Source organism: Aaosphaeria arxii (assembly GCF_010015735.1).
Source record: "Aaosphaeria arxii CBS 175.79 unplaced genomic scaffold BU24scaffold_3, whole genome shotgun sequence".
Classification (NCBI taxonomy): Eukaryota; Fungi; Ascomycota; class Dothideomycetes; order Pleosporales; genus Aaosphaeria; species Aaosphaeria arxii.
This window is the reverse complement of record NW_022983476.1, coordinates 3,695,108-3,708,025: the sequence shown is the minus strand read 5'-3', so window position 1 is coordinate 3,708,025 and position 12,918 is coordinate 3,695,108. Positions and strand designations below refer to the sequence as shown.

The 12,918-nt window shown below is 51.0% G+C and overlaps 4 protein-coding genes across 4 annotated transcripts; 2 read left to right on the top strand and 2 right to left on the bottom strand.

Annotated features, from left to right (window-relative positions):
* Positions 1-1,463: 1,463 nt before the first annotated feature.
* BU24DRAFT_166297 (uncharacterized protein) lies at positions 1,464-2,023 on the bottom strand. Its single transcript, XM_033521443.1, has one exon. The coding sequence runs from the start codon at positions 1,974-1,976 to the stop codon at positions 1,668-1,670; it is 309 nt and encodes a 102-aa protein (XP_033386506.1). The 5' UTR covers positions 1,977-2,023; the 3' UTR covers positions 1,464-1,667.
* Positions 2,024-4,127: 2,104 nt separating this feature from the next.
* On the top strand, positions 4,128-6,067 carry BU24DRAFT_166291 (uncharacterized protein). The gene is made up of 2 exons (XM_033521442.1): positions 4,128-4,620; positions 4,678-6,067. Exons 1-2 carry the CDS (start codon positions 4,281-4,283, stop codon positions 5,919-5,921), a joined length of 1,584 nt encoding a protein of 527 aa, XP_033386505.1. The 5' UTR covers positions 4,128-4,280; the 3' UTR covers positions 5,922-6,067.
* Positions 6,068-8,256: 2,189 nt separating this feature from the next.
* Positions 8,257-9,622, top strand: BU24DRAFT_166224 (uncharacterized protein). Its single transcript, XM_033521441.1, has one exon. The coding sequence runs from the start codon at positions 8,595-8,597 to the stop codon at positions 9,378-9,380; it is 786 nt and encodes a 261-aa protein (XP_033386504.1). The 5' UTR covers positions 8,257-8,594; the 3' UTR covers positions 9,381-9,622.
* A 600-nt stretch (positions 9,623-10,222) lies between these two features.
* BU24DRAFT_166208 (HET-domain-containing protein) lies at positions 10,223-12,565 on the bottom strand. Its single transcript, XM_033521440.1, has 2 exons — positions 12,531-12,565; positions 10,223-12,437 (listed from the first exon to the last, which is right to left on the bottom strand). The coding sequence occupies exon 2, from the start codon at positions 12,235-12,237 to the stop codon at positions 10,321-10,323; it is 1,917 nt and encodes a 638-aa protein (XP_033386503.1). The 5' UTR covers positions 12,238-12,437; positions 12,531-12,565; the 3' UTR covers positions 10,223-10,320.
* Positions 12,566-12,918: the final 353 nt, after the last annotated feature.

Sequence of the window (12,918 nt, the reverse complement as noted above, 5' to 3'; positions counted from 1 at the left end):
TGACTCTGACATGTCTTGCATACATGGCCGTTTCAGTGAGTGGGTGCGCTTGAAGAACGGGTACATGAGGATATCTATGGTAAGGACAAATTCAGGCAGATAGGCATCGTTCAATCGACTACGGGATCGAAGGCGAAAGAAAAAGGGTCCAGAACATTTCTCCATTTTTTCTTTTCTTCACTAAAATTCCGTCACTCTTCTTTTTTCTCTGTGTGTCTGGGTACTTAGTGGTGAGATGGGGTGGGAGCGGGGCGTATGGCGTATGGCGTATGGCGTCGTTGGGGGCTTCAGCGGTACGTGGGAGGTGGAATAGGTAGATGTTGGTGGGGGTCAATAGTAACATAGTAACAGTAGTTCTGGTGTTGGTGGTAGTTGGTAGTTTGTAAGGAAGAGCGCCCAGATGGGTTCGCATGAAGAAGAAAAAAATTATAGAGGGTTCGGTGGAGTCACGGGAGGGATTAGAATGTATTGTATCCACTCCCACCAAATATCCAGCCAACCACGACACAGTTGAAGAGGGAATGAAAAAATTGCTACTGGGTATGAAGAAGTGTTGAGTGTGGAAAAGTCCGAAGGTGACTGTCAATAGATCAATCAATTAATCAATTGACAAGACTGACGAGAGAGAAGACATCGCTGTCCATTTTTTTAACTTGTGCTGGGAGAACGGTTGATGGCCTTCCGTATGGTGTATGAAGGATGGTGATTGGTGAAGTGCGGAAGTAGTCTCCGATGGGAGGCCGCGCGTGTACTGTGTACCGTGCAAAGGACTCTCAGTTACTTCTAGTCATGAACATCAAAGTTGGTTGTAGCTAGCTAATTGCAGTAAAGAGGCATCGCATCATCGCGACGGGGGCAGTGTTGATTGTCCCAAGATGTTGTTGGTTTGTTCTGCTTTGGAATAGGCGGTGCGCACAGTTCTCTGTAACAAGATTACGGGTACGAAAAGGGTAGTTGGCGGGAGGGAAGAAAGCAGTAATAGATCTACGATCATCGATGAGATAGCTCGTCAAGGGAGATGCAAGGCGCAAGTTACGAGTTTTCTGATCGTGAAGATAAAGGAGACAAGATGGAGTATGTCTGGTCTGTGTGTCTTCGGAGTTCGTGCGCGCACAACTAGTCACTCGTATGGGCATCAATGATGGAGACTGACTCTGAGCCGGGGGAGGGTTTATCATTGGGCCAAAGCTGCAAAGCATTGCACAATTCAAAAGGCTAAAATAACAAAAGTCTACAATATGGTTCTTGCAGGATGCCATGTGGCCGTCGGGCCGTTTGAGGAGTTGTTGGAGTCGTTGGAGTCGAGGAAGTTATCTTCTCTCAGCTGTGAGAGTGAAGCCGTAGTTTGGTTCCGCAATGATGACACATTGTTGGTTAAGTCGATTCAGTGGGTGGAAGAATCAGGCCGAAGCTGAAGGAGGGTTTGTTTGGTACAGTAAGGCGACGGACACGGTAAAAGATGGTACAGACTTTGATAACTTGGTACCGACAACCAACTATCCAGTAGTCCCGTAAATACCCCATACATACCTCATATTTGACATCAATTGCAACAATGGAGTATAACAAAATGGTACGGTACGGTTGTGTAAGTGGCAGAAATGGTCAACGTGCTGTCAGTTGTGAATCTCTCGGCAGCATTGCAATTGCCATTGCCGTGGTCAATATTACCATTGATGCGATTGATCATAGATGAGATGGAAAAGAGGGATACTGCTCCGCGCTGGTGTGGTGAAGTACAGGACACAGTACTCTGTACAGTTCTCGTTGTCGGCGAATAGATGAACAGATGATTGTAGTAGGTTACGTGGACAGTCATTTTTCCAACGTGCATGCAGGCAAGCAGAGAACGTAGAGTTCTGCCGTCCTGCAGTCAGTTGGAAAAGAACTGCAGCCCATCTGCACGACGGGAACAGTAGTGTAGGCACGGAGTATGGAGTAGATGGTTCCATCAGCATCATCCATACCATCATCATCGTTGGGGGATCTCAGCAGCGCCATGATGATGCTCTTGTCTCTACTGTGTGTTGAAGAAGAGACGGACTGGGGACTAGAGGTAGGGCTAGAAGCAAAGCAGGAAGCGGCCGCCGGTTGGGGCACCTTCCTTCCCACCTCTTCCATTCTCTTGCACCTTCCTTGCACCTGGCAGCTTCCTTGCACCCTGTCTACCTTGTCTACCTTGTCTACCTTGTTTACCTTGCACACAATGCACACTGGCAGCTTCCCTGTCAACGTTTGCCAATTCTCTACTAACGTTACCCTGCACCTTCCCAACCCCCCTGTCCCTTTCCTAGTCTCTTCCCTAGTCGTGACCTACGCAGGCTACGCTTAGTGGCAGTCCTTCCCTCCTTCCCTCCTTCCCCCTTCCCAGCTCTTTCCCTGCTCCTTCCTTCCCTGCCTGCCGTCCCACTGCATTGGCCGCTATAGGTCCATCATCCATACACACTTTCTTATGAACTCCTACTCCTGGTAATCATATACACTTTGACTATGTCTTCAGTTACAGTTGTGAAGATGCACTTCGTCTGCATGGTAAGTTGATAATTAGTAGACAGACACACTACGCCGTACAACCATTCCTATTCAAGTGCGAAAGCATCAAGCCATCTGATCTCAGCCAAAGCGTGCCCCTTCACCATCATATGTATCCCTATCCCTGTGAGTGACTTTTTTGACCCGTTTTGGGACTATATCTTTCTAGGTAAGCCAGGCTTCGGTCCACCGTTCCAACCGTCGTTCCGGGCTGCTGGGCAAAGCAGGCACGCAGGGCAGGGGAAAGGGAAAGGAAAGGAAAGCTTTCGCCCACCACAGCCTACAGTCTACCCTCGTACCTTACCGGTAGTGACTTAACGTGACTTACTCACTTAGCCATGGCCCAGCTGTGCCTTCCCCCCATCCCATCTATCCCCCCCTCCACCCTCCACAAAAAACATACAATACCTGACCTTCGCACACAACAACACATAACTGAACAACACACACCTCTCACACCTCACACCTCACACCTTACACCTCACAACTCATCACTTCCGCCCTCTTTTCCCCTCTCGTCATCGCCAATCGCCAATCATCATCCTCATCTCTCCATTCTTCTTATCTCTCTGTTGTTCAAATACGCGCCCTCGACCGAGTACAGATTGAGAAGGTACCTATTCACGGCTGTACCATAGAAAAGGTACAACCAGCACAAGTACACACAGACATACGGCACTTTGGCCAATCCGGGAAACCCAGCGACTGGTAGGCGGCTTTTCTTTTTTTTTTCCTTGGTACCCACCTATCTTGATTCTTACCCTACCATTTCTACGCCTACACACCTATTCTACACACTCTATGTAACAGTACCTCACCTATTACACACCCATTACCTACCCTCCCGTCTACTACTACTACTACTACTACTACTACTACTACTACTACTACTGTACCATTTTTGTTCATCACCATCCCTCCATTACAATTACTTGTATTCACCGGCCGGTTGTTCGCCTCCGTGTCTGCCCAACCTCCCCGACTTTTCCATCCTATCCCACACTACGCATACTACGCCTACTACGCATAGCCACCCGTGCCAGTTCCAGGCCCATTGTTCGGTGCGACTTCACGTGGCTATCCTAATCGGGTTCCTGTCGCCGACAACCGCTGACTTTTTTCTCCCATCCACTCAGGCACCTTTAGCCACCACTGGCCACCAACTTAGCGAGGCCCCTCTCCCCGGTGCCCCAACCGCACAACCGCTTTGCCGCATAGACACACTCACACTCACACGCACACGCACATTCTGGTGGTCACCACTCATCACTCACTAGAGTCACTACTGAGTAGAGGTTACTACTCATACCTAGTCTCGTACTCTTTTGTGCATTACATATCCCACTCTGCCCTGCTGCTCTTGCTGCACATACCCTCACACACTCACACTCACACTCACACTCACTCACCGTACATCGTGCGCCCGTCACCGCAAAAGCCATCCCATCCCGTCCATCATCAAAACCTACGTGGACCCTCCCTCTCTCTCTGTCGTGGCACCCTCCAAAACCCTCGCCTGCCAGCCTCCACAACCCAGATAGGATTTCTCCACATCACTCCCCTCCAGACCTCCGCATGACAACTCGTCACTGATCGGCTTGAAAACTTGTTCCTGCGAGTGCTGTTGCGGTTGCTGTAGCTGTAGCTTCTGCTATTACTACCCCCGTCCCGCCCTCCGTGAATTGGGTAATGGGACCCCAGCACCCATCGCGAAAAATTCACGTCTCCCCATTCGGGCAACTGTCAGCATGCGCGACATCAAACCTCTGATGCTCCCACAACTCGTTGCTGCACGCAAATCTTCAAAGAGCTCTCTTGATATGGCATACGACCCACACTCCTCCGTCCACTCCAGCGGCGACTCTGGCTTCTACTCAGTATCGGATTGCTCAACTCCCCCAACTCCCAGCTACCCATCGCGTGGCCACCTCAGATATCCAAGCTCAACCTCGTCGCTTTCCTCAAGCCCGCCCACACATGACAGCTCCATGGATGGCCCCAACAGCTCCGGCAAGTTGCCCAAGCTCACCGAGGAACCCATCGAGCGCGAAGACGACTACGTGACAGTGGACCCATATCGTTGCTCCTGTATGTTTAAAAACTATATGGTACCCCGTCCTGCATGTGTATTGACAATATCTATAGGCGATGGCGCCCACTGCTTCCATTCGCGACCACCCACCCGTCGCTCCATATTTGGCCAAGCATACGACTTCGCAGAGGACTACTTCAGCAACGACTCGGAGCCAAACCTCTCCAAGAGGCGACGATCTCTGGAGTCACCCACGCTAAGCATCAGCGACAAATTCGAAAACAAATTCCCCACCATCACGCGCAAGATCAAGGAACGAAAGCGAGCATCGACGCTCGGTGCAAAGTCCTCTCGCAGTGCAACACCCTCCAGGGCTGCCTCGATTCGCGCCGCCTCCACCCGCTCGCCGTCCATTACCAGCTCCATCCACCAGTATCAGGGCATCGACATGACCCAGAGCATGCCCATCCCAACCCCGGCCCGTAGCAGAGACCGCCTGGACGAGACGTTTGCAACCTCTCCCATCGACGTCGCCAAGGCAAATGCCATCGCTTTCGACCCAGAAGAGATCGAGGCTGAAAGATACGCGACCACTCCGCTGCTGCCCCCGATGCTCATCACCGGACGCCTCAATGACCTCCCTACCCAGTCGCCCCTCCAGTCGCCCACGGTTGCTGCCGACGCCTCCACGGCCGCGACGCCAGCTGACAGTCCTCCGCTGCACGCCAACCCGACACCTCCCCTATCGACGAAGCCATCCGTGTCCTCGTTCAAGGCGCGAGCCGCGCACATGGTACCGGCGGCAGACATCCCTCCCTTCATGTTGGCCGATCCCAACGACAAATGGACCGACATCCTAGGCCACGCAAACTTCACCATCGAGCCGGAACCGTACCTCCCCGAGACCTTTGACAAAGCTTCTCTTCGACAGCTGTTCAGCGACTGGGAGCAGGCGCGCCACAACTTCACCAAGCACCAGGTTCGGACGGCAGAGCACCACGGTGTCACCTCCAAGACGTACCTCCTCACGGACCAGAAGTGGGCAGAGATCGACGCTTTGTGGAAGGCCAACAACGATCTAGCCATCTCCCGTGCCACAGCCCTAGGCGAGGAGCCAGAGCCGACGTCTCCCATGGAACCTGCCCCGCTCTCCAAGATGCCCTCCCTAAACGATCCAAAGGGCGAGGGCAAGTTCCCCAAGCTTGGCGACGAAGACATTGTCGGCCCCATGGTCCAGATCGCCGCGCAGATCCAGAAGACTCCCCCCCGCAAACGTGCTTTCTTCAAATTCTTTAGCGACTTGAAGTTTCCTGCCTCTTTCCTCAGTCGGTCATCGGCTGGTGTGCGCAGCCGATAGATCTCGACGTAGCGCAAGTGCCAGCGAGCATCGTCTTTGTCCGCGAGCCATTCCCCTACCTTGTCGATATTTTGTGCGATTATCGTTTTCTTGATTGTTATCTTTCTGCTCGTTACCCAGTTGCTCCATTCACGAGGTACGACTTGTATGACATGATATCACTTTGTAGGCTCTCGACCTTTTTTTTTTTCATTGTCGAAGCCACGACCGCTCCTTATCACGAATTTCCTTGTGTTCACCAAAAGACATTACTTAGACACGGCTGTATATATTTTGTCTACGGCATTTGCAGATGTACATAAACACTTCACTGTGTTTCGACGCGCATCTTAGCACCATTATTGTTTATTCAGGCGTTTTCATCCCCCTTGCTATTACCAGGGTTGGATGCGTAAGCGGTTATTCCACGCACGCAAAAAGAAAGAGTTTCGGCATTGTTCACGCAAGCGTTGCGCGCATTGTTCCCCATCGCCAACCGCAGTCGCCCCGAAGTCGCTTTGTTGACTTTTCGGATCCCCTTTGTTGTTTGATGTTTAGTGCTTAACTTTTATTTGTCGGAGAGTCTGCGGAGGGTGTTGGCAGAGAAGAGGTGGCAGTACGCGACCTGATTGTTGCGTATCGGCGGCTAGGCCTTTCACCATGCATACAAACAAACACACCTGTCCCTTGGCAGGCATGGTTTTGAAAGGCAAGCGCAGTCGTGGGTTCAGTGGTGATCCAAAACTGAAAGAGAACCCTCAGGGGTTGGATTGAAACAACAAAAGAAAAAGAAGAAAGAAAGAAAGAAAGGAACGCGAGCTAGGATTCATACAATAACCCACACCGCTGGATGGATGGATGGGAAAGCTCCCATGGCTCTGGTACCAGAGCGGTACCAGTCGCCAACCGCCAGAGCCAGCATCCACCTCCACCAATAGCTTATATTTTCCCTAGCTTCTGAAACAAATATTAAACAATCTTCAAAACCAAAAACTTGCTTCTTTCTTCTTGTCTCCTTGCTCGATATCTATGATGCATACGCCCACCTATGCACTCATGCGCATCTGCAGCACTACTTTGCTGGCATGCGCATGTAGTAGTGCAAGGCTGATCTATGTCACGGCAGGCTGGCGAGAAGCGACATTGGCATGTGATTAATTGGCATAACCAACGTCACAACATCATTGTTACCAAAAACTAAACTCCCCAGCAATTCCCAAAAGCAGAAGAGCGCAAACCCCAGCATCTCTCTCCTCCCGACGTCACCACACCCACCCTACCGCAAAGCAGAAACCACAGAAATCGGTGAAACCAGCCTCCCCATCCTTCCGCACCCTCAAACAAAAAAGAAACTAAATCAGGAGAGCAGAGCAAAAGGCACTTCGCTATTATTGTGAGACATTGCTCATTAACGCACCCCGGCAACTAATCAAACGAACTTTTCCCCTTCCCTGTCCCTCTTCCTCCCTGATATCTCTCTCGCTTTCCCCGCAAGCGAGGGTATCACGACATATCTTGACGAGTGTACTTGTGCTTGGACTACGGAGTACATGGTAGCAACCCCAACCCTCTCTTTTTTCAAGATAGGTTGGCTGTGACCTTCCCACTGCCCACTCTTCACGGGGGAGGACTCACTCTTGTTTGCCTCATCATAGATAGCATATGAATCCCGAAACCCTCAAGTAGCGGTATGTCAAGTGAAGAATAGCGAGCCCCCCGGTAGGTTTGCCATCGTCATCGGCAGCGGCAGTGGGCCGTCGTACAGAAGAGGTGACCAGTCGTGACAGATAGACTGGACAGGCCTTATATGGTAGATTCAAGCGAAGCGAGTGTGTACACACTGTGCCGTGTATCTAGTGTGCCGTCGTGCCTTGATACGCACTGGTTGTGCGGAGATGGGGAGGCGCGGGGAGTGCGTGCTTGCTTGCGTGGCTCAAGGGAATTTGTCATATGGCACTTCTGCCTCTTTTTTCTGTTCATGGTATGTTTATTTCGGAAAGTATACCCATGGTGTTAGAGACATTTTCTGTATCTGTATTCCGTTTATACGAACTATACGTACGCAAATGCATACGGACGGACTCACAGATGATAGGATTGGATGAAGAGGGGGATATCATAATTTGATTATGGATTTTCTTCTTTTCTAGGGATAGAATTACCTGTTGTGAAATCAGTCTACGGGGCACAGCACTTTCAAGTCCTGCATCTGGAGGGGGATTCTAGAAGAAAAAGCCACTTCGAACACACGCATACACTCCACTACTACTCTGCCGGTCCCTGGGCGTTGGAGTCGGCAATATGATGGGCTGAGACATTTCAGAAGACGCAGGCAGGTATAGTAAATTGGCTGGGTTCGAATGTCTCGTTTGTCGGTCACGCTGCACTGTGGGACAGGCGGTGGGCGGTGGGGGGTTGGGATTTATCGTCGTCGTCGTCGTTTTGACTGCGGCGGGCTGCATGCATGTCTTGCTCATTTGCGTGAGTTTGGCGTCGTTGGGCGGTGCGCACGAGGTGTGTGTGGGCGCCTGTGTGGTGTATGTGTGGTGGTCTTGTCAAAAAGTCAAGTCGAGACAAGTCTTCGGCGAATCCTGCCCACTGCCACCACCAAGTCATGTATGGACATGTATGTGTATGTACATGTGCATACAAGCGTAGTATCCCATATCGGTAGATTGTTTTATTCTCGTAGGGATGCATGATGGGGGAGAATGGTGGCTGACTGGGACGTTAATCCGAACGTTCGTTTATTTCCCTTTCGAGGTGGTGGAGCAATTCTCGTCTATGTCGCTAGAGTATGTATGTTGCTTGTTATGTGCATCATGTCCTGTCAACCGTGTGGCTGCCAATACCGAATGTGACAGGGATCGACCGCGCATTTTCGAACCGGGCAATTTTCTTTCTTTGGTCTCGGGACGGAGATCTCATCTTGCGTCAAGAGAATACGTCCGACCGGTCGATCAGATTGGCGAGGTTCTTCCAAGCTGGTCTCTTCGCCCGTTTCCCCGTCCATATTGGTCTTCGTACATACACACATCTACCATCACCTCACCCAAAAAAGACCAAAGGCATATGCGATTAATACATATACCGTACGTCTTTGCAGGAGGAGTGAGAATGGTCAGCAGAGAAAAATTCCTTTTTCCTCCACCTCACACATTGCACCAGTACGATAACACACACACTGAACGGCCCTCAAGCATCCATCGAAAAGGTGTGGTCGCAGCGGTGGTGCCTCGTGCAAAGCCCAATTCTCGCATCTCCTCCCGATCGATGGCAGATGGTGGGCAAGCAAGCCCACACCCCATCTGCATTCAGCTTTCTCTTCCCGCATGTCTGCTCTGCCTGTATCCTGCCCACACGGCATGCAACCAGACATTCCGGCATACCCGGTTTTCTAGACGCATATGCATCTTTTCATTTTCCTCGCGATCGCCCGCCCGCCCGCCTGTCCCCATGAGTTCGAAATGTTCGTCATAAACTTGACACACGCCTCACAGGGCCCCCCTAACCCTCCTTCCCCCAGACTCCTGATGCCCTATATTGTATATGCATACGGATCATATTTTTCTTCATCTTCTGCGTTCGAGATTCTCGCGCGGAAGACATGTGCAACCACACCGCCCAGGCAGCCCATCAAGGTCTGCCAGTCCACAAAACCGGCCAGGGTGAGGGTTCATTGTTTCAGCCATGCGGTGTACGACATTGTATGCTGCAGTCCCCTCTTTTCCCTCTCGCTCTCCTCTCATCTACTGCCCAGTCTTTCCCGCCGCAGTGCCCGTGTGTACTCCTGTCAGGCTCTCATAGGGTAGGTGATTGTCGACATGGGGGGGAACATGTAGGTTTCCGGGTCACCGGGTGACGATGTAGTGGTGTCCATGTATGATTGTCTTACACGGCAGTAGCAGCAGTAGCAGCGGCAGCGAGTGGCACACCCTTCCCCTCCCAGGACAGGGATGATGTTCAGATGATCAAGCGGAATTCGGGGAAAGTGGATGCGGGACGAGACGCAGCTCGACTCTGTGCAGACATATCAAAGGACGCTGTTGCTGCAGACTTTCGGACTACGGTGGGTTGAGTGGGTTTGTCTCCCCCCAGCGGGTGTAATCGAGGTGCGTCCGGTGTATATGGGGAGCATGTGAGCGCTTCTCCTCCTTGTCCGGGGTAAAGGGGCGGAGTATGCAGTGGTGTGTGTGTTGCGTATACATAGTGCACAGGATGCATGGAGTGATGTGGGAGCGAGCATTTGTTGAGAAACTGCTCAGTGGTGGTGGTTGAGAGCTTTGGTGGGCAGTACGGAGCACTCCGTAGATGAGCAAAGCTTCACGGTTTGTTGCCAGTTCCCGTGAGCAAGCTTGCGCAAATGTACATTAAGATATTATTAATGGTCTATCCTTAGAATAGAAATAGATGTCGACGATCAGATGAACTGGAAAATAGTCTCCGCTGCGTCCCCTCGCTCAATGAGTTGGCTGGCTTCGCCGTCCATCCACCCATCGATGTAGCATTCCCCGACAAACTTCCACTCCTCCCCAGACTCAGCTTTCCTCACTACATACAGCATCTGTCCGCCCCAGAGTGCAACCACTGAGTCCCCTTCCTTCACCGCCGTGGGACCAAGAGCTAGCTTCCCGCGTTCTGTAACGAACATGGACCTATAGGCTGTGTACTTCCATACTGCTTCCCGCGCGGCATTGCCGTCACCAACCGACTTAACCAGATCCCCAAGCCCAGCAATCTCGTTCAGTATGTCGGGTCCAAGTCGGTCGGCGTCGATGGTGTTCAGGAATGCGGCGAAGTGTAGAACATACTTGTTGTCTGTACTAAAATCGAAATGCCCATCGGCGTCCCGCGCTGCAGTCAAGGTCTGGCAGAGCGTCTGCAATGAAATTCCTTTGGCGTGCTCTAGACACCATTCTAAGAGGCTCGTTAGACTGAGTAGAGCGTTCTCCATGCTAACAGGCTTTTGTCCGTCCTCAATCTCTGTGACCTTGTCCAAGATACTGCCTTTGAGTGAAACATGAGACTTTGGAGACATAGAGTCAGGGAGCAAGGCCAAATCGAGATCTCTGCCCTTTCCTGCGTTGTGTCTATGTTCTTCTCTGATGCCGATAAGAGAAAATCTTGCTGTTTTCACAGTCCAGTCCGGTATCCAAGATGGCAAGTTGACTTCATTGTCGTGGCTATCGAAGTCGGGGTCGGTGTGAACCGTGTAGCTCAAGAGGTTCAAGTTTTGTTGTTGTTTGATCATCTTTAAAGCAACTTGCGTATACACTTCAGCAACGGAGAGGGCGCAATCAGGCTGAAGGAAAACTTCCTCTTCCACATCGCCCGTCTTTGTTGGAAGCCCAAGGAGGCCGTAGACTTTATCTTGCTCCTTTGTCGCGTCGAATCCTCTTGCGACATCAAGTAGATCTAAGAATGAGGGCCGGAACTCTCCTCTTAGTGTGTCCATCGAAAGATGATGCATGAGCCAGGCATTCTGCATCCCACGTCTCTCTAGTCGTACCAGAAGGTAGTAGTCTGCGTAGAACGCTTCGAGTGCATACCTAATGACGTTCCAATCGATCATTGCCTTGCCCCAGAGGAAAGAAGCCTTACTGGCATTGGTGATCTCTTGAAGAACCCAGATCCGAGTCCACCAGACATTGTTAAAAAGCGTCTCGACTGGAAGCCACCGATCATCCTCGGGGGACGGTATTTCTTCTGAGTATGGCACCTTGCGCACACTGTTGCGCCTGTGGTTTGAAGTATAGGAAAGTGGTTTATCGACTTGCGTATTTGCTACGGCGCAGATGGTATCGAAGGCCTTGTGCGCTTCGTTCCGGTCGTCCTCTCCCAACCAGACAATCACCCTACAAGCTTTTTGATATACATGATGCATCATTCGCAACTGTTTGCTCTTTTCCACCATATCCTCTTGGTTGAGACAGAGTGCATCCACCCACATAACCCGCTCCTTATTCCTATAACGAAGTCTTTGAAGAGCATCGTACAAATTCCGCTGAATAAACTTGGTATGGCCATTTACAGTGATTTTGGCTACTCCGCCGCGGAGGTGCCAGACGTAGCTCAATGCTTCGTACTCGGGAACAGGACTAGAAACGTCTAACCGTGCGGGCTCGAGTGTGCAGACGATGCGTTTGTTCCATCGACTCGAGTGGATCCGCAATAGGCGGATAGAGTTGGTATATGGAAGCATTTTGTATAGTGGCGATCGATGAGGGACTAAACATGCAATACATGTCTTGAAAAAAGAATTTATAAGTGCGAGTCTTGCGGCGAAAAGACCTATGTGAACGCATTTTTCTTGATATGACTCGATCGTGACTGTCATCGTGTTTGTTTGTCACGTCGATTCCCCAGGTTTCGCTGCCTCAGTGGGACTTTGATTCACCAAACGTTGAGCAGGCTGTGTCGATATGATGGACGAACGCAAATGATGAGTGAAGAGACCTATGCAGTGAATGCATGATTTGTGTATTGTTTGTTGATAAAGGTCGCCCCTCGAAGTCGTCCGTACTGTGACATAGAAGGCTTGTCTCTGTGTGAGCCGCAAGTCTGGGATAGTCCTTTTGACATGTTGTTTGCTCTGTGTCAAGGGGCGAAGGAGGGGCATTTTCCACATACATGTGTGCCACACACCGAGGTGGTACAAGAGTGAGGCTCATTGGACTAGGCTGAAAGTATTCGGCTGTGGGAGGATGTTGCGCAGATGACTACCGCCGAGGCGGAGCCTCAGCCTTCTCGCATATCTCTCTACATCTCCATCTCCATCTCCATTTCGGCAAAGAGTAGGTTATGGTCGGACTTGAACATTGAAGAAAAAAGAAAAAAATTGAAGGCGATGGTGAATTAGCAGAGTCCGGTCATCGGTCTGGATCTAAAGATCATTGAATATCATGAACGGTGGACTGATCGGGTGTTGATGACTCGTAGCAATGGCCTCCTGGGCCAGCAAAGCCCAGAAAGGACTCGTTTCGCAATGTGATGCCGCCACGATCTCGAATTTGCGAGG

Bases quoted from the DNA above. Each gene is read 5' to 3' on its own strand.
- BU24DRAFT_166208 (XM_033521440.1), bottom strand. From the start codon at position 12,237: ATGACAGTCACGATCGAGTCATATCAAGAAAAATGCGTTCACATAGGT.
- BU24DRAFT_166297 (XM_033521443.1), bottom strand. From the start codon at position 1,976: ATGATGATGGTATGGATGATGCTGATGGAACCATCTACTCCATACTCC.
- BU24DRAFT_166291 (XM_033521442.1), top strand. From the start codon at position 4,281: ATGCGCGACATCAAACCTCTGATGCTCCCACAACTCGTTGCTGCACGC. The intron at 4,621-4,677 runs GTATGTTTAAAA...CAATATCTATAG, and splicing joins GGACCCATATCGTTGCTCCT to GCGATGGCGCCCACTGCTTC.
- BU24DRAFT_166224 (XM_033521441.1), top strand. From the start codon at position 8,595: ATGCATGATGGGGGAGAATGGTGGCTGACTGGGACGTTAATCCGAACG.